Here is a 23,670-nt window from a genome sequence, read left to right on the forward strand (position 1 = left end):
GCTGGATGGACCTAGATGGTGTGTAGGAGAAGAACAGGCAGAGAAAGAGCGTGTGCGGAAGGTGGCGGCGGGAGGAACCCTCTTGCCCGCATTTAAGGAACAGCAGAAATGGGCAGAAGCCACTGTGGCCTGGGTCCAGAGGCCTCTGGGGGTGGACGATGTGGGCTGAGGCCTGGGGGATCAGTGGGACCTCAGTTGACAGGGTCTGGAAGTGCGGATTGCAGAATTGGATCTTTATGTAAGAGGAATTGGGGAAGCCCCAGAGGCAGGATGAGACATGATCAGGTTTGGGTTTTGAAAACACCAATAAGGCAAGTGTGCAAAGAACAGAGGGGAAGGAAGCAAGAGAGGGTTGAGATCAGCTGGGAGCTCCTGCAGAGGCTAGAGATATTAGTGGTCCAGGCAAGAGATTGTCAGTATTATTCCCAGCCATGGAAAATTTGCCTGTTGTAGGTCTTTCATGGTGAAATGCAAACTTATTCTTGGGAATTAAAGATTCAAACACTGAATGTGGTAGGCAGGGGCTGAAACGGTTCGTAACCTCTACCTGACTAACAAGTGCCAGCCTCCCTTTCATGTCATGGAAGATGCGACAGAGAACAGGCTCCCAGGCCATTCTACCCTGCTTCCAATCACATAACCAGCGTGTGGTTGATTGTGTGATTGGAAAGGGGATAGAAATAGAAGTAACTGGACTTGAGAAATATTTAAGCAGCAAAAAATTGGCAAGTTATTTTGCAATTCCAAGAATACACTTTCAGTAAAACTGCTATTAAAGTCTAGATTTATCTAAGGGTAAATTTTGTGATATAGGGCTTATAGGCCACATGAGAAAATTTTTTACCAGTAAAATAAAGTTTGAATTTGTTTTTATTTTGCTGTAACAAAGGCAATAAAGAAGGGAAGTCTCTCAAATATTTAAAAACTTTTATTTTTACTTTCAGAGAATTTGAAGGCATACAGATGAAATCTGACAAGACGTGAATTTATAATTCTAAAAATAATTTCACAGCAGAGAGAAAGTGTATACCTAGATATGTACACATTTATTACAATATAAAGACATAAATGTATATTTCTGAAACATTCTAAAAATATAATGTAGGAAGAAATATTTATCAAATATACAGAATTATATACAGTATGCATTTAGGAAAAGCAGTAGTAAAAATATGCACAAATAAACCATCTGTAAACACAATTTTTAAGTCTTACAAGTATTACATGCATTTCTATGCATTTTACATTTATGAAATCATATTTTTCCTAGGAGTTCAAATCACAAAACAAATGTTATATAGCAGATCTCTAACTTTTGCATGCTTTATAATTGTCCTATTTAATAGAAAACTTATGGCATGGGAAATCATTTTATAATATTAAAGTCACATTGAATATTTTAAAGCTATGACTAAACTTTGAAACATTGCCCTCCACCATAGATCCTAAATCAAGTACTGCAAATATTACAAAAAATGACTGAGGCAAATTACCATTAGAACACACACACATACACAGACACACACACAGACACACACACATGCACGTCTGTGCTTCATATGCACATACACAATTTAAAAATTGTTGCTTCATCCTTACCCTAATGTCATAAAGGAATCACATTAAAAAAAATAAAGAATTTTAAGGTCCTCTAACAAAATGATGCCCCAGTGAATCACTAGTCTTATAAGATGTCTGACTTCATTAAAGTCCTTTTAAAAATAGAGGTGTTCTCTAGTTTCCCAATAATGTTTCTATTTCAATTCAGGAAGAACGCAATTTCATGGGAGGCCTGATCACTTTAACGATCATTTAGCTTGGCTTACATTATTAAGCAGGCATTTTCCTAAGTAGTACATTAAAGCAGAGCTACAGTAAATGGATTGTCAGTATTACTCCCAGCCCCAGAAAATTTAGCTGTTGTAGGTCTTTCATTGTGAAATGTAAACTTATTCTTGGGAATTAAAGATTCAGACAGTGAATGTGGTAGCCAGGGGCTGAAATGGTTCGTAACCTCTACCTGACTGACAAGTGCCAGCCTCCCTTTCATGTCATGGAAGATGCGAGAGAGAACAGGCTCCCAGGCCATTCTAAGCACCTGAAGACGGCGCTGACGCAGGTGAAGTGTAAACCAGCAGTGAACCCTGTAGAATGCCTTGAATCCCAGCACTCAGTCCGCTTCCCTGAGTTGGATATGACGTTAACAAATACCACGGTCTAGAAAGACAGTATAGCTTCTGGAACAATTTTGCAGAAGAAAAAATATCAACACCTGGGCCTAAATATTCTTTATAAGCTATTGTATGATGTGGGCTTTTGAAGTTTGCGTTCTGGCAATGCAGAAGCCGTAAGCACCATTTTTGCAGAAAAGTCGAAATGGCTGTTTTGGTCTTGGTTAAAAAAAAATCTGAAAAAAAAAAAGGTACACCGTAATTATATATCAAAAAAATGTATTTAAACAAGACAAATTATTAGCCAAAAAAAAAAAAAAAAATGCTAAAACTTAAATTGCCATGGGCTTTTACCAAAGGTGCGGCTTACTGTGATAAACATGCACGCTGTCTTGGCTGAAGACTGGGGTCTCACCACTAAGCTAGAACACTTTCCTTACCCTACTTGATTCAGTTCTGTTGGTTGGGATGCTCAGAATTGGACAAATTTCATAACAGCATCAGACACTTGGTAGAGGAATAATAATGTATTCATTTGGGCCTTGTTCAGAAATTTTATCTGTAATTGCATGTTTCTCTAAATAATCTACCAATTAGCAAATGCTCCTGAACTTGCCACTGGCAAACAGTATTTTCTCTCCAGGCAAATCCCAGGAGGTGCTGCTAACAGAACAAAATGATAGAATCTGGGTTTAAATGCTGACATGTCACTCTCTAAAGCCATATGTTACAAATGTCTTAGTTCCACCACCGGGGGTGGTGGCTCACGCTTGTAATCCCAGCACTTTGGGAGGCCAAGGCGGGTGGATCACTAGGTCAGGATTCGAGACCAGTCTGGCCAACATAATGAAACCCCATCTCTACTAAAAATACAAAAAGTTAGCCGGGCATGGTGGTGGGCGCCTGTAATCCCAGCTACTCGGGAGGCTGAGGCAGAAGAATGGTGTGAACCTGGGAGGCGGAGGTTGCAGTGAGCCGAGATTGCGCCACTGCACTCCAGCCTGGGGGACAGTGTGAGACTCTGTCTCAAAAAAAAAAAAAAAGCTTTCTTAGGCTAACTTTTGATCACTTCAATAGTTTTGAATTCATTTTAATGCCTATTAGGAGAACATAACTAGACTTACTAACTCTTAATTTCATTAAGGAAATTATTACTCAGCACAAGGCCAACATATAGTATTAGGCTTATGTTAATGTAAAGGAAATAACTCAGTAAGTATTGAAATAAATAGCAGTTGGTTGGTATATGGATATGGCAAAAGTTGTGGAGGGAACATGAGAACTCCTCTACTGTAAGAAAAAGCATTGAATGGCATACTACAGAAAAAATATTCTATTGTGTTCAATACAGGCTGATAAATACATACACTTATCGTACAAGTCATTTCATAACACAAACCTAGACCCTAGGGCTAAATAAAGTCTACCACTCGTGTTTTGTAAAATTTATCAGAACACAGCCTTTGTAGGCAGAATAACGGTCCTCCTAAAATGTGACTGCTCTAATCCCTGGAACATGTGAATATCCTACTTTATATGAAAAAAAGGGCTTTCCAGATGAAATTAAATTTATGAACTTTGAGGTGGGAGACATGATCCTGGATAATATCTTGTCAGACAGAAGCCATATAAGAAGAAAGAGAGATTCAAAGCATGAGAGGGACTCAACCGACCATTGCTACTGGCTTCAGATGGGGAAGGTTTCATGAACCAAGGAATAGGGGAAATTTCTCAAAGTTGAGTATAGCCTTCAGCTGACAGCAGCAAAAAAAATAAAGACGTCAGTCCTGTAACCATGAAGAATTAAATTCTGCCAACAACCCAAACTAGCAAGAGAATAGATCCTCCCCTAGAACCTCCAGAAAGAGCCCCGACGACACGATACTTTTAGCCTGGAAGAGCCTCATCAGACTTCTGATCTATAGAACTGTAAGATAATAGATCTGTGTTGTTTAACTCACTAAATTTTAGTAATTTGCGTTGGGAGCAATAGAAAGCTAGAACATCAGCCCACTCATTAGTTTACAAATTGTCTGTGGCTGCTTTCATGCTCCAAGGTAGTATTAAGAGGATGTGACAAAGACTGTTTGGTCCACAAAACCTAAAGTATTTGCCAACTGGCCCTTCACAGAAAAAGTTTGCCAAGCCTTACTATTCACATGCAAAAACCATGAACAGCTGCTAGCATTTACTGAACACTGAACTGATGTCAGGCTCAGGAATAAGTATTTGGTATTCACATTAAATTTTTGTGATACACACTCTTTGGGTCATCATTTTACAAATTAAAAAAAAAAAAAAAAAAAAAGGAAGCAGAGAGTTTAGGGAACTGCTCAAGGTCACCCAGCAAATTAGAGGTGAGCTGGGATTCAAACCCCAGCCTGGCTGACTTCCCAGCATAGCTCATCCCTCGTCATTCTCCCTATCTTGCAGAGGATAAGGAATCGCCTAGATGCTCACCTGAGGCATCTTATCGCTGGAAAAACACGATGGGGAGCTCCCGGCTGGGCACCAGGGTGCCTGAGTGTAGCATCTCAACAGGCTCGTTGTCTGTGGCCTGGATGTCATATTTGCGGACAATCTGCAATGCGCATGCACACAAAAACAGAATTACCCCTCTCTTCTTCTGCCTTGTGAAATAGCACAGAACATAATTGCAGAAACCGGTAAAGGTTTTACCCAACAAAGAGCCAAATGCAGTTGAAGCTCGGCTAATCGGCGACCAATGCACATTCTTTTTCCAATGCCAAATGGAAGATGCGCAAAGGGATTAATTTTTTCCTTCTCCTGAAGCCAACGTTCAGGTCTAAACTGACTTGAATCTTCAAAATTGTCTTCATCGGATCCCAGCACCTGGGTATTTAGCATCAGCACTGTCTAAAAACACACAGAAACACATAGTATTTAAAATAACCAGAAGATACCTTTGAATGACAACATTTACAAAAGTTGTCACCTTACAAGTCAAAAGCCAAATCCACAAATGTATAATAATGATGATTGCCAATATGCACGGAGCGCTTAAAATGTGCCAGGTAATAAACAGGTAAAGGGCTTTAAAATTGTGCACAATACTCACAGCAATCCCGCGCGGCAGATTCTGTTATTAAACCCCTTTTACGGTTGAAGTTAAGGCTCACAGAGATTATGTAACTCACTGAAGACAACACAGATAAAGGTGAGACTGAATCCAGGTCTCTGTCTCCATAGCCATTAATTCTAATTCTATACTATGCAACATTCACTACCATCTCTGTATTTCCAAAATGAATATTTTCCAGTGCAAAGTCTAGGGAGATCTGACGAATATTTGCAAAGTGTATCTTCCAAGGTTTTGTAAGGTGTAGAATATACAAATTCGACTTACTCCTTTGGGTAAAGCATATTCACCCAGAACTGTTGCCTTGTCAAGAGTCCGAGTTGTAAATGGCACACTCGGCGTAAGCCTGAAAACGTAAAATCAAAGATGTCAAGGTGAGCACGAGCACCGTCTAAGTTCTCTCTGAAGTGTCAGTGGGAATGCAGATTGGATTAAATAAGTGCAGCCCAAGTGCATACTCAGAAAGGCAGCATAATCACAGATCTTCCTAAAGAAGTTGTCTTTTTCTTCTCAATAATTGTATCTCTTGTTCCTCTCATCTTCTTGAGTCAGTTAAAACCCCAGTGCAAGGGTGTTTAGTAAACTGTTAACATTGGTTTTCTCTGTACTTCACTCCAGACTTCAATTTGTATGTTTCTATGCTAGCTCTTGAAGCGCGATGTTTGTTCTATGTTTCTCCTATGTACTCTTGACAAAGTTGACAGTATCCTTCTCATCCTAAAATGTTGTGAGTTTTGTTTTCCCAAAAGGATGTGAAAAGAATTTCCAAAAGATGTTTTATACCGGAGGCTCAAAAACAAAGCTGTGTGTACGTCCTATTACATAACAATATAGCTCTTTTGTGAGCTTCCATCTCATAGCCTTCAATCATGCCCCTATCTTAATTAGTGCTTACAGCGTTCATTAGAGTAGCAAGATTATCGAATTAAAGGGGAGGGCACTGACTTTCCAAGATTTAATAGAATTTGCCCAAATGATTTAGGAAATGAGTGCCAGAAAAGAAATATGGCTCCAAAGATTTTTTTGCAGTGTGATAATTGTTTCTAATTAGCTAGGGGAAGCTGTCCATGAGTAGGGGACCCCTTGCTTCATAATTAAGAGAACAGTGTTCTAACACATTTATATTGGCTCAGAGATAGGCTCTTACCTCATAGATTCTTTCAGACAGGCTTTCAAATATGGCATAGTCCTCAAATCTTCTGCCCGTGGCACCTGATTCTCAGGTAATACACTTTGAATTTCCTTAAAAAGCTTTTGTTGCACTTTTGGATTACGGGATAAATTGTAGAGAATCCACATGAGACTGTTTGCTGTCTGCAAGCCAAATGGACATAAACTTGAGTTTTTGTAAATAACTGCATTAAACCACTATTAGCTGAAAAAAGGTGATGCCTACCACCTTATTCTGCAAATATGTTAGTGAAGCTTCTTCATGTGTCCTTATAGCTATGCCTTGAGACAAATCCAATATATAAAAAAGCAGATTTATTTCATAAAACATATCAATTAAGGATATATTTTAAATTAATTACTGAGGAAACCAAAGTATAATCCTTTAATCAGCTGCTTTAGAACATTTAAATACAGTTTTGTTTTGTTTTGTTTTTGCGATGGAGTCTCACTCTTGCCCAGGCTGGAGTGCAGTGGCACCAGGTCAGCTCACTGCAACCTCCGCTTCCCGGGTTCAAGCGATTCTCCTGCCTCAGCCTCCTGAGTAGCTGGGAGTACAGGCGTCCACCACCACGCCTGGCTAATTTTTGTATTTTTAGTAGAGACAGGGTTTCACCATGTTGGCCAGGCTGGTCTTGGACTCCTGGCCTCAGGTGATCCACCCGCCTTGGCCTCCCAAAGTGCTGGGATTACAGGTGTTAGCCACTGCGCCTGACCTAAAATATGGTTTGACACAATAATTGTTCGAACGCAAATGAGTACATGTAAAACTGGTGAAATGAGAATATTAGCGGGTTAAATCAATGCCAATTTTGGGATTGTGACAACGTTTTCTTGTTAGACAGGATGTTACTATTAGGGGAAAAGACGGATGCAACGGATCCCTCTCTATTTTTTCTTAGAACTGAATGTGAATCTACAATGATCTCAAAATAAACATTTAATTAAAAGTTGCTTGATACAAAAAACATTGATATAAAAATGGAATAAACAGAGAGGGATGATGATCCTCAGGGTGTTGCTAATGAGAGGCTTTAAGAAAATGTTATAGTGGAAATGGACAAGAAACGGCATTTCTGAAATTTAAAAGTTCCTTTGGCCACACCCTAAAAAGTTACGACAAAAATAAACAGGCACTATCTACACTCGGGGTTTCAACCACATGTAAAGAGCCCTCATACGAGGGTGCCAACACCAAAATAAGAAATTCAAGCATTGAGTTGAGTACTCCAGCTACAGTTTCTGACAAAGGCCTACGCCCTTTTAAGTGGCATCTTTTATTTTCTCTGCACAGGCAATGACTGGAGAAAAAACATTGGTGGAAACAGCCAGTGTAGCTTTAAGCTACATAATATTCACCACTAGTATTCATATGTAGTTATTTTTAGGCCGTACTTCGCTAACTTAAGCCAAATATTCCCTGAAAATGATCATTGTGTCCACCTCCACAGACATGAAGGCGCTGTTGCTAAGTGCCATGTGCCACTCACACAAATGAGCAAAGTGCACGACCATTCAGAGACGATGGTTATTTATTATTTTTGGAAGAAGATGCCTCCAAGGCAGGCTTCTTCATGTCAGAGGACTGGCAGCCTTGGCTGCAAATAAACTATAGACGCCATGATTATAAGAGTCTAATTTACAAAACAGGAAGAGGGTGTAGCCATCAAATTAGATACACTTTCAAATGGCTCTGATTTTCCAAATGTGACTTTCAGAATAGCCAGGACCAAAAAAGAAATGGATTTAACCATATCAGTGAGTCCCTCACCGCAAGTACCAAATAGTTTCCAAAAGGCAGATAACTGTAGCTTTTACCAAAGCCATGTAAGACAGTCTGAGCCTGTAGGGAAACTGCAGGGGCTAAGCTGCAGCAGCTGACTTGAGGGGAAGTGGCCTGGAAAACCTCGGGGGCACAAACTGTCCTGGACTGACCTCCGTGGAACAGACCGAGCTCACTGACTGGCCTGCTGCACCCACTCTCTTGGCTAAGTTCATCATTCTCCATCCACCAGCCAGAGCCCACTTTCAAAAACATAAATGATCAGGTGATTCCCTTGTTTAAAATGCTGCAAGAGCTTCCCATCACAGGTGCAATCAAATCTAATGCCTTACCCAGGCTGGGCTCACAAGGCTCTGACTAACAAGGCTCATCCAATTCTCCAGTCTCAGCTCTGACCACATTTGCTAGTTCTCCAGCTCCATCCCTCTTTCTGCCCCAGGGCCTTTGCATGGGCCGTTTCCTCTACCTGCAGTGCTCTTCCACCAGGTCTTTCTGTGGCTGGCTCTTCTCATCATTCCAGAGTCAGTTCCAGTACTGCTTTCTCAGACAGGGCTCCCCTTTAATCATCTCCACCCCTCTATATTACACCATCCTGATGGCGTCCTCTGCAATCCATACCACTATCTAAAGTGACCACATCTGTTTGTTTACATGGCTACTGTCCGTCTTCCCCACTTGCATACAAGTTCCATGAGAGTGGGAACCCTTGTCTCTGGTTCATGGTGGTCTCTCAAGAACCTGGAACAGTCCCAGGCATACAGTAGGCGCTCAGTAGTTCCTGAATTCATTTATTCAGCCACTACTAGATGCCAAGTACTGTTCTATGTCCTGGAATCACGGCAGTGGACAACCCTAAGCCATTGCTCTCAGAGAGGTCACATTCCAGTTGAAAATATAAAAGAAAAATGGGTGACACTTTACTTTCACCGCTGTAAGGAGCCTCCCAGGGTAAGTAGTTCAATAGGAAAGCGAGCGAGGATGGATTCCCACTTTCAACAGCCTTCTGGAGCATGAGGAGAAATGAGAACCTCTCTATCTCCTGATACAGAAAACCTACCTTTACTTCAGGCAAGAAACAGCACAGAAGGGGAAACACATGGAAAATAAACAACTGCTTTACATTTTGCTTAGGAACTTTAAGATGCATGAAGTAAATGTTGCACTTAGGAGGAGGTTAGTGTGCGTCACTCCCATCACAGCTCAAACCAGTATCCAGGTCAATTCAACCTACCTGAATGCCTATGGCAGGGTTGGTCTGCACTTAGTATCTACTATCCCCTAGGGAGTATCGGCCACATCAGAGACAGAATTTTGGTCTTTACAATGAGCTGTTTCGTTTCAGTTAAAATCCACTTGTCCCAGACTCTTTGGGACTTTGTTTACAATTCTAAGCGATTAAAATATTGGCTTGAAAGAGAGCATGCCATTTTTTTTTTTTTTTTTTTTTTTTTACAGTAAGTAACAGCCACAGTTAGGCACTTTGGGGTAACATGTACAACCGAACAAAATACATCCAATTTTGAAAAATCTGGATTCTGTATCTTGCCAGGGCAGGGAACTTTACTGCTCCTGAACTCCCGCAGCAGCGTGCATGGACATCACGGCACTCATCACATCCTACTCTGGGTTTTTGTCACTGGGGCACACAAAGTCTCCTCCTACCCAGTGTTTAAGCACAAAAGGCCATGCACGGATGCACAGTGGCATCTAGTATGAGACTTTTCATTTTTGTGAAGTTGGTGCTCAGTGAATCCCGGTGACATGAATGAGCTGAATTACTATTTAAAATCTGTCATCTAAAAATTGTACAGACTGTTCATTTAGCAAACTCAAATCCAGCCTACCCTTACCGTTTCCACTGCAGCCAGCTGGAGCTCGGTGACAGCAGCATACAATTCTTTCTTTGAAAGCCGATTCTGGTGATAAATGTCACAAAGGAAATCTGCAGTAGGCTGCTGAGAGTACTTCTCTAACCGGTTGTCAACACAAGATTTGACTATTAGAGCAGAGAAGAAAGAGAGGAAGTCAGCTGAAAATGAGGATGAGGAAAATCACAAAAGAAAATCTCAGTCCAAAATCCTTCTTGCAATATCTAAATAGTCTTTTCAGGAACACTGACAATTTGTTACACACACTAATTATTGCCTTCTTGTTAAGTCTGCAAGGATTTTTCAATACCCACATGAGTGAGGCTTCTCAAACTTCAATGTGGATAGGAATCACTTAGGCATCTTCTCAAAATGCAGAATCTGAAACAGGGCTTGGGTAGGCCTGGAACTCTGCATTTCTAATAAGCTTCTAGGTGATGCTGATGCCACTGGGCTGCAGGTCATAGTTTTGAGTAGTAAGAGTTTAGATCTTGGGAGAAATAAGCGTAAAAGAAGGTAGGATTTGGGCTCACTTTCAGAATCCAACTTGGACCCAGATATTACTAAGCACACATACCCCACATACGCACAAGTACACTGTCCATTCATGTTGACAATAATGGTAAAAATTTCTAATATTTACAACATAAAATGTAGGCGTGCACCTTCCTCACTATTAAGCAAGCAACCACCAGGCTTATTATAATAATGAAGATGGTAATAATAATGGTGATCACATATGGCACAGCAGTTAGAGTTCGAGTCCAGGAAGCCCTCTGTCTGGCTTCAAACCTTGGCTTTGCCATCACCTGGCATGCAATCTTGGGAACGTTTGCTAACTTCTTTTTTTTTTTTGAGATGGAGTCTCACTCTGTCGCCCAGGCTGGAGTGCAGTGGCGCGATCTCGGCTCACGGCAAGCTCCGCCTCCCAGGTTCATGCCATTCTCCTGCCTCAGCTTCCAGAGTAGTTGGGACTACAGGTGCCCGCCACTACTCTCAGGTATTTTTTTTTTTTTTTTGTATTTTTAGTAGAGACGGGGTTTCACTGTGTTAGCCAGGATGGTCTCAATCTCCTGACTTTGTGATCCGCCCGCCTCGGCCTCCCAAAGTGCTGGGATTACAGATATGAGTCACGGTGCCTGGCCACGTTTGCTAACTTTTATGTGTCTCAGGTACCCCTCTCAGGGCTAACAAAAGGACCTACCTTGTAGGTGTGTTGTGAGGGTTAAATAAATGTATAAGTGAACAATGCCTAGCATCAAATATTCCCCTTTGTCATGTAGCAGAAACAGCTCTAGTCCACTGAGATTCTGTGATATGCCAGGTTTTTATGTTAACTATAATCTGTATTAGACCCAGAAACAGTTACATTGAGGTAGGTACTCTTATTATTATGATTATTTATTATTATTATTAGTCCATTTTAGAGACAAGGCAACTGAAGATGAAAAGGTGATTGCACATTTGGCCAAGCCACCACAACCAGTGACAGAGCTCAACTTGAACTCAGGGTTCCCTGACTCCATAAATTTTACTTTTTCTTTTTTTGAGATGGAGTCTCACTCTGTCTCCCAAGCTGGAGTGCAGTGGCGCAGTCTAGGCTCCCTGCAACCTCCGCCTCCCAGGTTCAAGCAATTTTCCTGCCTCAGCCTCCTGAGTAGCTGGGATTACAGGTGCCCGCCACCACTCCCAGCTAATTTTTGTATTGGTAGTAGAGACTGGGTTTCACCATGTTGGCCGGGCTGCTCTCAAACTCCTGGCCTCAAGTGATCTGCTCGCCTGGGCCACCCAAAGCGCTGGGATTATGCAGGGGAGCCACTGTGCCCCGCCAGATTCTACTTTTAACCACTCTTAATTCCCAAAGAAGACTACAGAAAGCTTGTTACTTAGAATTTGTGTATGCCGGGGCAATCCCAAAACACCTGTGTTTGCAAAACCTAAACGTGGTGATGAGGCTCTGGAGATCACTCCACACCTTCTCTCTGAAGCTCCAGACACAGGGATGCCGGGCTCGTTCTGGCTGGATGTGAAGGGCGGCCCTTTACCTGATTTGAAAATGGTGTCCCAGGCCAGAGTGTGGTCCTGCCAGACCTTGGTGTTGAGGCTCTTGTGCAGCTCGACTGGAGTGACCATCATTCTCCCAAACGTGCTCATCATCTGAGAGAAATGCAAGCACCTTTTTATTCTGAATTCTCCTTCTCTCAAAGACAACGTTCGTTCTGGAAGAGGAACATTCTAAACCACAGCACCGTGCACTTTTTAAAAGGCTGGAATTACAAGGATGTCCCCGGGTCTCTCTGCACTGGTCCTGGGAGCAGTGCCCACACCCCACCTCCACCTCCTTTCAATATTGAAGGTAATGTGGGGGATGACTTTCCACTGGATGTGTTTGATAAAAAATTGCGATCTGATGACTGAATTGTAAACAAACAAAGAGGAAAAACTATAACTTTCATATTCACTTCAATTTCTAATAATTTCCAAGCTTCAGTGATTTCCAAACCAATTTCAGTGTTTATCCTATCTACACACCACCCAAACTATTCAAAATGGTACAATCTGAAAAATTTTGGGTTCCTTTTAAAAAGTATTTTAAATCAACTGATCTTTAATTAAAATAGCTATTTTAACCTTGCCTAATCAAAGAAATAATGGATTTAATGTGCTTCTTTATGTTACGCGCATATATGCAGGGGTCCCCAACCCCCAGGCCATGAACCAATACTGGTCAGTGGCCTGTTAGGAACTGGGCCGCACAGCAGGAGGTGATCAGCAGGCCAGCAACATTACCACCTGGGCTCTGCCTCCTGTCAGATCAAGGGCTGTGTTAGATTTTTACGGGAGTGCAAAGCCTACTGTGAATTGCCTATGCGAGGGATCTGGGTTCCACACTCCTTAGGAGAATCTAGTGACTGATGGTCTGTCACTGTCTCCCATCACTCCCAGATGGGACCTTCTGTCACTGTCTCCTGTCACTCCCAGATGGGACCTTCTCGTTGCAGGAAAACAAGCTCAGGGCTCCCACTGATTCCACATTATGGTGAGTATGTAATAATAATAGAAATAAAGTACACAGTAAAACGTAATGCACTTAAATTATGCTCCCTCCCCTACCCCACCACCCTGCCTTGTCCATGGAAAAATTTGTCTTCCACGAAACTGGTCCCTGGTGCCAAAAACATTGAAGACAGCTGCATATATGCACATCAATATACTAAAATATATAAGGCACATTAAAATGAACACTTAACTACGGAAATAAAATACGTGTGTATGCCAGTTTTTGGGAAACACTGTGAAGTTCTATAAAAATCGATCTGTAAAACATCAATCAAGAAAACGGCTCTCTTAAAGAGACGGCTTACTGTTTTGATGGCCATGATGAAGTTCATAGCTTCATCCCCTGCATTCTTCTGGAGAAGCCCAAATCTCTTCTCATATAACACGAGGCAGATACCTGTCATTTAAAATAATCATCACTTTACACAATCACAGCAATGCTGGAGTCTATGTTTAGCTGGCTGTTAAAGACTCAATTCCATGCCTCTTAAAAGTGGGATTTTCTGAGAAAAGGCAACAGTGCAAGAATATCGAGGAAAAGCAAAGAGTCTGAGAGAAAGGGGACACAATCACTCTCTTTTTCTAGAAATTATCTCCAGGCCCAATGACTCATCACCTTAGAATGTGCTGATCAGAGATCCACTGTCCTGAGTCATGTAAGTCACACAGGAGATCCAGGGGCCCTAGCAAAGGTGCCGCGGGGTCAGGTCTACGCTATGCCTCTAACTCAGCTGTGTTTTTAGAGTCACTTATTGGATTCTACTGCCTAACATAATGAATTGGAAGCCATTCACTAGAGGAGGAGAAGGGAAGGGAATAATTATGTTCTAAACACCCATTACATGCCAGGTACTGGACTAGCACTTCACATAGGGTTTTATTTTTTCTTCCATTTCATCATCTTATTTAGAAGGAACCTTTTTTAAAAATAAAATTCTCAACTCTTCATTTCAAAACATTTTACCTACAGAAAAGTTGAAGGAATGGTAAAATGAATACCTGTATCCTCTGAACTCATTAACATCTTGTTGCCATTTCTTTCTCTTTGTGTGTATGTATGCATACAAGTGTATATGTGGCTGTGTGTGCTGAACCATTTGAAAATAATTTTGAGCTCTCAGGACACTTCACCATTAAATATTTAGCAGTAATGTCCTAAGAATAAAGCATTCTCCTACATAACCACAATGTCATTAACATCCCTGAGAACATTAGCAACCATTCCATAAAAAATCGACTGTGTCCCATTTTAAAATGTTCCCCATTGTCCTAAAAATTATCTCTTGTAACCTTTTTTTTTTTTTTTAAAAAAAAGCTACCAATGAGTTTCTCAAGCTACCAATGAGTTTCTTCACAGAATTGGAAAAAACTGCTTTAAAGTTCATATGGAACCAAAAAAGAGCCCGCATCTCCAAGACAATCCTAAGTCAAAAGAACAAAGCTGGAGGCATCACGCTACCTGACTTCAAACTATACTACAAGGCTACAGTAACCAAAACAGCATGGTACTGGTACCAAAACAGAGATATAGACCAATGGAACAGAACAGAGTCCTCAGAAATAATACCACACATCTACAGCCATCTGATCTTTGACAAACCTGAGAAAAACAAGAAATGGGGAAAGGATTCCCTATTTAATAAATGGTGCTGGGAAAATTGGCTAGCCATCAGTAGAAAGCTGAAACTGGATCCTTTCCTTACTCCTTATACGAAAATTAATTCAAGATGGATTAGAGACTTAAATGTTAGACCTAATACCATAAAAATCCTAGAGGAAAACCTAGGTAGTACCATTCAGGACATAGGCATGGGCAAAGACTTCATGTCTAAAACACCAAAAGCAACGGCAGCAAAAGCTAAAATTGACAAATGGGATCTAATTAAACTAAAGAGCTTCTGCACAGCAAAAGAAACTACCATCAGAGTGAACAGGCAACCTACGGAATGGGAGAAAATTTTTGCAATCTACTCATCTGACAAAGGGCTAATATCCAGAACCTACAAAGAACTCCAACAAATTTACAAGAAAAAAACAAACAACCCCATCAAAAAGTGGGCAAAGGATATGAACAGACATTTCTCAAAAGAGGACATTCATACAGCCAACAGACATATGAAAAAATGCTCATCATCACTGGCCATCAGAGAAATGCAAATCAAAACCACAATGAGATACCATCTCACACCAGTTAGAATGGCGATCATTAAAAAGTCAGGAAACAACAGGTGCTGGAGAGGATGTGGAGAAATAGGAACACTTTTACACTGTTGGTGGGATTGTAAACTAGTTCAACCATTATGGAAAACAGTATGGCGATTCCTCAAGGATCTAGAACTAGATGTACCATATGACCCAGCCATCCCATTACTGGGGATATACCCAAAGGATTATAAATTATGCTGCTATAAAGACACATGCACACGTATGTTTATTGCAGCACTATTCACAATAGCAAAGACTTGGAATCAACCCAAATGTCCATCAGTGACAGATTGGATTAAGAAAATGTGGCACATATACACCATGGAATACTATGCAGCCATAAAAAAGGATGAGTTTGCGTCCTTTGTAGGGACATGGATGCAGCTGGAAACCATCATTCTTAGCAAACTATCACAAGAACAGAAAACCAAACACCGCATGTTCTCACTCATAGGTGGGAACTGAACAACGAGATCACTTGGACTCAGGAAGGGGAACATCACACACCGGGGCCTATCATGGGGAGGGGGGAGGGGGGAGGGATTGCATTGGGAGTTATACCTGATGTAAATGACGAGTTGATGGGTGCAGCAGACTAACATGGCACAAGTATACGTATGTAACAAACCTGCATGTTATGCACATGTACCCTACAACTTAAAGTATAATAATAATAAATAAATTAAAAAAAAAAAAAAAAAAAAGGACACAGGGCCAAGCATAGTGGTTCACATCTGTAATCCCAACACTTTAGGAGGCTGGGGCAGGCAGATTGCTTGAGCCCAGGAGTTCGAGAACAGCCTGGGCAACATGGCAAAATCCTGTCTCTACAAAAAGATAAAAATAAAAAATTAGCCAGGCATGGCTACATGTGCCTGTAGTTCCAGTTACTCCGGAGGCTGAGGTGGGAGGATCTCTTGGGCCCAGGAGGCCGAGGTTGCAGTGAGCCAAGATCGTACCACTGGCCACTGCACCCTAGCCTTGGTGACATAGTCTAGAAAAAAAAAATATACAGGATTACTGCAGCCACCTTTTTAGTGGTGGATAATTGGCTCTTGACTTATAAAGTGGGAAACTAGGATTAAAAAGGTAAACAACTGGCCTAAAATCATAAACCTGAGGAGTGAGAGTCAATTAGCTTAGTCAGCACCCACATACAACTTTTCCAACTACATCTGTGTTTTCCAAACTCTACTCATTTCTTCCCAGCCTTTCCAGGTTTCGCCACATTTGTGTTCCACAGTGGTTGGTAGGTACACCACTGGGAATATGTGAGACAGCTCTGGGTGGTACATGAACTTTAAAAATAATTAGTTACTCTGAAGGGCACGATGGCTCATGTCTGTAATCCCTGTACTCTCAGAGGTCAAGGCGGGAGCATCATCTGAGCTCAGGAGTTTGAGACTAACTGGTGGCAAAACCCCATCTTTACTAAAAAGCACAAAAGTTAGCCAGGCATGGTGTCTCACGCCTGTAATCCCAGCACTTTGGAAGGCCGAGGTAGGCGGATCACAGGTCAGGTGTTCGAGACCAGCCTGGGCAACATGGTGAAACCCCATCTCTACTAAAAAATACAAAAATCAGCCAAGCATGGTGGCATGCACCTGTAGTCCCAGCTACTCAGGAGTCTGAGGCAGGAGAATTGCTTGAACCCAGGAGGTGGAGGTTGCAGTGAGCCAAGATCACACCACTGCACTTCAGCCTGGGGGCAGAGTGAGAGTCTGTCTCAAATAAGTAATAAAAAGTTATGTATTTTTATATTTATCTATTTATGGCCATATTTCTGACCTTGAATTTATGGAAGTGTTATAGGTTTTCCTTCTCTCTCTTCCAACAGCAGCCACAGTGATCCTCCCAGCAAATCTGCCCATATCGCACTGCTGCTGAATACAATCCACAGCTCCCAGTTACTTACAGGCTCATATTCAAACTCCTGCCCATACAGCTCTCCATGAGCTGGTTGCCGGCCCTCTCCCAGCCTCTGTTACAGGATACGCTTGTCATTCTGCGCTTCTTCTGTAGGGACATCTTCCTTCCTCCTTTTTCAGCTGGTGAACTCCTACTCAACCATCAGGTCTTAGCTGAGGGGCACCATCTCTGTGAAGCGACCCCTGGCCATGTCCGGCTTAGGTGGCCCTCTCAGATTCTCCCACAGCCCTGAAGGTCCTCAGCCAGGCGCTCTCCCACCTGATCACAGCTGCCTGCTGTCCTGCCTGCACCCCCATGGGCAGTGAGCTCTGCCCTTTATTTCCAGAGTAATCTTTGAAGAAAGTGGTCATGTCCTCCCTCCCTCACTTGCACCACCTGAGTCAGACGAGGAGTAAAGTCTTGCCAGGACCTATGAGCTGTGCCCTATTGGACGCCTGTCTTCTTTCTGACCTCATCTTTCATAGGCTCCCCTTCCTCCCAGCTTTTTCATCGTGATCCACTCACACCAGCACCTTGCAGTTCCTCAAACACGGTGCTCATGCTTCCACCTCCTGGCATTTGCACTTCCTGTCTCTGCTGCCTGGAACAGTCCTCCACGGATACCCTCGTGATTTGCTCCTTCCCTTCCTTTAGGACTTACCTCAAATGTCTCCTTACTAAAAAGGACTTGCCCCTCTTTCATTCTTCCATATTATTTCTTTCTTTCTTTTCTTCTTTCTTTCTTTTCTTTTTTCTTTCCTCTTTCTCTGTTTCCTTCCTTCCTTCCTTCCTTCCTTCCTTCCTTCCTTCCTTCCTTCCTCCCTTCCTCCCTTCCTCCCTCCCTCCCTCCCTCCCTTCTTTCTCTATCTCTCTGTCTCTGTCTCTCTCTCTCTCCCTGGAGATGGGGTCTCACACCGTCACCCAGACCGTAATGCAGTGGTGCAATCATGGCTCACTTAAGCTTCAACCTCCCGGGGTCAAGCAATCCTCCCACCTCAGCCTCCTGAGTAGCTGGGACTGCAGGCATCTGCCACCAATCCCGACTAATTTTTGTATTTTTTGTAGAGACAAGCTTTTACTGTGTTGCCCAAGCTGGTCTCAGAATCCTGGGCTGGCCTCAAGCGATCTGCCCACCTCAGCCTCCCAGAGTCCTGGGATTACAGGCATGAGCCACCGTGCCGACCTTTCATGCTCTTTCTTAACTCCCTTTCTGTTTTCTTTTACTCCCTGGAAGAGTGTATTTGAAAATGTGTTTACTTGTTGACTATCACCTTGTCTAGCATGGAAGCTCCCCAAGGGCAGGAAGGTTATGTGTTTTGTTCATTGTCATATCCCTAGTATCTAGCACAGTGCCAGACACACAGCAAGTGTTCAACACATGTTTGTTGTATGACTCCATAAACAATCCATAGTTCAAGGCATAACTTAAGCACCTAAAAGAAGCATTAAAAGGGCTGCTCTGGCCTTTCCCTAGGCAGCAATAATGCATGTTTACAAGGGTTGTCGAAAGAGCCGTGTTTTATCCGCAAAATCACCTGCAAAATCAATGAGCAAGACTATGACGACAACTTACTTTCAAACGACCATTTGTTCAGTTCGCTGTACAAGTCTTCAATGTGGCCTCTTTCATCACAGAGCTCATCTATTCTGCCCATAAAATCAGCCAAGACCTTCAAAGAAAACAACCGCAAAAGACACATTTTAAAGCCGTTGAAGGAAAACAGAAGTTTAAAGCTCACTGAGCTAACTTCAGGTCTTGCTACATCGAATATTCACTGGCCATAATGTTATTCATCCTGAAGTCACACTAATTATATATTCTCCCTGGGAATCCACCTCATCCCCTAGCGACCTCGTCCTGGGTTATTTCTTGAAGCCACCCTGAAGCTTAAGTTTCAGCTTTTGATCTAAAAATAATTCTGGCAATTTATGAAGAGGAAAACATTTTTTTGTTGTTGTTGTTTTTCTAATCAGAATGGGGGAATAAACCACAAAGGAATCAGCCAAGCGTCCCTGTTGGCCCAGCATCTCAAGGACTGTGATGAGGCAGCTATCCTGAGGTGTGCCTTTCCACATCTGGGCAAGGAAACGTCTCTTTATTGGTTGGTGGTTGTGTTAATGTTGAACTTGGAACCAGAAGATCCACCAATTCTGGACGCAGCTCTTTCCCTAAGTAGTCTATGACCTTGGGACAGTCACATAAGGCCTTTGGATGCCAGTTTCATAAACCAGAGTTTTCAGTAACGAATGTCTCACATTTAATGAGGTCCACATGGTACCAAACACTGTACAAAGTGTATTGGCTGATCCTCCCACAACCCCATGAGGTAGTAGATACTGTCATTACTCATTTCCCATGTAACAGATGAGAAAGCTGAGGCTTAAAGAGGCCAAGTCACTCACTTATGCACACAGAGCTGATAAGTTGCCATCCTGGAGCCTGCCATGCGCTGGTGTGACCATAGAGTCCACATGTGTGGATTTACGTTGCATGTTTAATTTGCCCACGTAGTGCATTTAAAAGTTCTTTGAATTTGTTACCATTAAAAAATCAAGAGGTTTCGTATGAACATGTGGATTTACCACTACTAGTTTAACAATGTAAATAATAATTACGAGACTTGGAGACACGAGGTCTGCGTTCCGACATGGCAATCATTTGCTGGAACTGGGGCTGCTGTCCCTCCTAGGAGGGGCGCGCACTATCACGTTTCCTGAAATTTTTACTGGGTCTGCCTTATTATTTTATATTAGTCCCGTGGCCCCTGGAAGGTTCTGAGTTTGCAATCCTTCACCTGTGTGATCCCATCTGGGGACACATCCAGTTCAAAATAAACATCCAAAGTGAACAGAAGTAGAAAGAGATTACTATATGCTTAAAACCCCCTTTGACTCTGTGCTGGCAAAGGGGCGATGTCCAGATACTTTAGTATGATACAAAAATATTGTTAAGACCTGTCCAGTATCATTTCAGAGAAAGCCTCACATCAGCTACACTAAATGACTGATTCTCTGAACACACCATGTCATTTCATGCCTCCCTGTTTTCAGAAGGCTATTGTCTCTGCCTTTCCCCACCTTCTCTGCCTTCAGGCTCCTGCAAAACCTAGCTCAAATATCACTACTTAAGAACTTTACAAGGGTATCTCATTTAACTCTCACAGCAAACCCATGCGGCAGGAACTGTTACTCCCGTTTTGTAGATGGGGAAACTGAGGCTTAGGGAAGGTAAGTGGTATAGCCGGGTCTCATAGTCAGGGAGTGGAAGGCTGGGGCTCAAATCCAAGGCTGTAGAATACCAAAGTCCATGCTCCCCATTGCTCCCTCATTGTGATATGACTTTAAAAGAGGGCGAAGGAGGGAGAAATAAGGGTTTGGTGGGGAGGAGGTTGTAGGAAGGAATGGAGAGAAAGAGAAGACCCCCCTTTGAATCACCCGAATTGCATGCTTTTTTCCTTTGTATTTTGTAGCTGTCACTTGAAGCTCCACCAATATCCCTATGTCCCCAAGAGCCCCAGGAAAGCTGGCCCCAGCCTACAAACCTCATTGATTTTGTTGTCCAGCTTCATCACTTCCACTGGTTTCATTAGTTTCTTTTGAAAGGCACTCCGGACCCGCTGCCAGTCTTCCCCTTCCCTGTGAGAGAAGCAGGAATACATTTAGAGCACATTGAAAAGAAAAGAAGGGATATGCAGAAATACCCCCAGCTGCAACTTCAGGAACCATAAAATCAAATAAACACTGAGAATCATGCCGAGAAATATCCAGAGAATATTATCATTAGAATATCTGGGATAAAATAGTGATCGTATTTTGACAATAGTTTGACAATAGGATGCAAAAGCACCTAGTCAAAGACTGCACCAGAAAGTTGAAGTCCAGATAATTTGGGTTCAGGGGTTTTGAGGTGTCCTTGCAGGGAGTGGGGCTGGAAGGCCTGGGGCCAATTCCTAGCCGTAAAAGGGGGCATGTGAACACCCCATCACCAGCAACTCAGACCTGTTTGAGGAAAGAATCTTGTCTTCTTTCGACTAATTGGTGTGGGCTTCGTATTTACAAAATATCTCATATTTAGAATTTTACTATTGCCTCCAAATGATAACATACAGCCAGAGATTCACCGGAGTAATAAGCCTTTTGTGAACGTGTACTTGTATGCACCTGCCCCACTGCAGACCACACAGCCTGTGATGCACCGTGCATTAACAGGGTTTTCAATTCCTCATTATATCCTGGAAAATATAACTATTAGGCATTACAATTTGGGGATAAAGGTGCTAACTTGTTAAATGCTAACAACTAAAAAGCAGAAGAATCACATCCCATTGTAGCATTTATCGACCTAAAACACAACTTTGATATCCCTCCTTATTCCACCTTTACAAGTAGAAATAAGGCATGCCCCACAATCCTCTGCAGAAAAGGCCACTGTCAAAAGCAAAAGAGGTTAACTCCTGGCTCTTGAGCTTACAAGGTGTTTCAGGGAATTTTAAAGGACAATTTTGTTTGTATAAGATGTTTGCCGGGTACGCTGACTTCAGAACCTCATCCTGCCCAAGAGTCTGAACACCACAGTTTGTACAACTCTGTTTTGGCCTTTCTTTGATGGGAGGGTGTGGCCCTGCTCTGTTGCCAGAGAGAACGCAGGTGCCCGGTGCACAGCACAGCTTTTCCGTGGACCAACTCTAATCTATACAAGAGCTCAGGGTTGCAATGGCACCGGAGAGGGGCTTTGGTATCCGCCCTACATAAGAAGCATCCAACCCCAGGGAACTCTAACTCCACCTCTTCACAATTTCCAGGCGCCGTCAGGCTCATCAGGCCTGGCCGCATGCCCAGGTCCCTCGGATTGGACTCACAGGATCAGTAGCCCGTAGCCTTCTTTGCGGTAATCGCGATAGGCCTTCCACGGTTTGATCTCCAGCCGCTGCGGGTACGCGCTCTCGGTGCGGTACAGCGCTTCCAGCAGGCATGGCGAGCCCAGGTGCACCGACTCAAAGGAACCCAACTTCATGCGGAAAATCTTGCCGTACTTCTTGTGGTACTCCACCTGCAGCGGGCCGGGCACAGCGCGGTGTCAGCGCGCATCCTCCGCCGTGGCCGAAGCGCTTTCCCTCCTCCCGCCTCCTTCCTCCTCGGGAAACGGGGTCCCTCACTGCCCAGACGCCGAAGCGCACCGTGCGCCGCGCACGTCGGGGAGGGTTTGGAGCGCCGCTGGGAGGGCGGAACAGGGAGGAGAAAGGGAGTCAGGGGCGCGAAAAGGTATTTACCAGGGTGTCGTGCTGTTTCTTGAGCCCCCCTTTCCAGAGAATCTGCAGCAGGCTACCCAGCAGTGGCCAGCTGGTGGGGCCCGGCAGGGCGGCCGCGTTCTGAGTCTCGCCACCAGCTGTCAGCGGGCAGACTGGCACCTCTCGCGGCTGAGGGGACGAGTACGCCGTAGATGTCACCGGTCTCGGGGGCTGCCTCGGACTGCGCAGCTGCTGCAGGAAGGCGGCAAGCGAGCGGCTCTTGCTGATGGGGGAGCTCATGGCAGCGGGGGACACCGGAGCGCGGGAAGGCACAGGGACGGGGTGGGGTGAGGTGAGGTTGGTAGGAGGCGCTGGTGGGATTCGGAGCTTAAAGATTCTGGGAAAGGGAGGCAAAGAGGGCCAGCTGGTGTGAGGGAGCGGGGTGAGGCGGGACAGGCAGCAGAAAGGACCTCGGCAAGGATGCTCGACGCTGCACCACGCGACAGCCTCAGAGCACTGGTGCCTCCTTGCGCTAGCCACAGGCGCTGGAAGAGGGCAGCCGGAGTCTGGGGACCTCTTGAAAAGGGAACGCTGGAGTCCTCCTGTTGGTCTGCAAGGCTGACCTCTAGGGTCTGGCTGGAACCACGGGGAGGAGGTGTCAAGGAGAGTAGATGAGATGCTGCTGGTGCCGCGTTTCCTCCTGTCCCTCTCCATGTTCCTATGTCTGGGGACCATGCATTTATGGAGACCGGGCATGCCCTGGGTGGCCAATGAGCACGCAGAGGAGGGCGGAGTGGCCCCCGGCTGGCCAGGCTCCGAGGGACGCAGGACCCAGAGGATGGGGGTGGAAGGAGGATGCAGTCAGCGAGGTGAGCGAGGGCATCCGGGCCTCAGGTGACCGGGGCTCTGTTCGCCAGGCGCGGGAGGTGGGGTGGGGGCGGCAGACTCCACCCCGGAGATAACCCCCGGAAAGGCACGCGAAGCCCGGAGTTCACCGGGTGTGCGCCGAACGCGCCTCCCTGCCCTCCCCTGGCTGGCAGGAGCCGGCAGCGGCGGCCGTGGTTGCCGCCCTGCGCTTGCACAATCGCGATGCCGGGCGGGTGAGGTCCACGAGTGCGCACCCAGAAAAGCTGCTGGCGTCTGCCAGGGGCCCGGGGAGCCAGATCCCCCCAGCCTG

The 23,670-nt window shown here is 44.0% G+C and overlaps 1 protein-coding gene across 1 annotated transcript; it reads right to left on the minus strand.

Moving 5' to 3' along the window:
- Nucleotides 1-913: 913 nt before the first annotated feature.
- LOC100997369 (1,25-dihydroxyvitamin D(3) 24-hydroxylase, mitochondrial) lies at nucleotides 914-23,228 on the minus strand. The gene is made up of 12 exons (XM_009215912.4): nucleotides 22,536-23,228; nucleotides 22,125-22,315; nucleotides 20,808-20,901; nucleotides 18,839-18,935; nucleotides 13,458-13,549; nucleotides 12,138-12,249; nucleotides 10,075-10,220; nucleotides 6,419-6,585; nucleotides 5,539-5,617; nucleotides 4,851-5,048; nucleotides 4,632-4,752; nucleotides 914-2,407 (listed from the first exon to the last, which is right to left on the minus strand). The coding sequence occupies exons 1-11, from the start codon at nucleotides 23,226-23,228 to the stop codon at nucleotides 4,642-4,644; spliced, it is 1,980 nt and encodes a 659-aa protein (XP_009214176.3). The 3' UTR covers nucleotides 914-2,407; nucleotides 4,632-4,641.
- Nucleotides 23,229-23,670: the final 442 nt, after the last annotated feature.

This window comes from Papio anubis, chromosome 16 (genome assembly GCF_008728515.1).
Source record: "Papio anubis isolate 15944 chromosome 16, Panubis1.0, whole genome shotgun sequence".
NCBI classification, from domain to species: domain Eukaryota; kingdom Metazoa; phylum Chordata; class Mammalia; order Primates; family Cercopithecidae; genus Papio; species Papio anubis.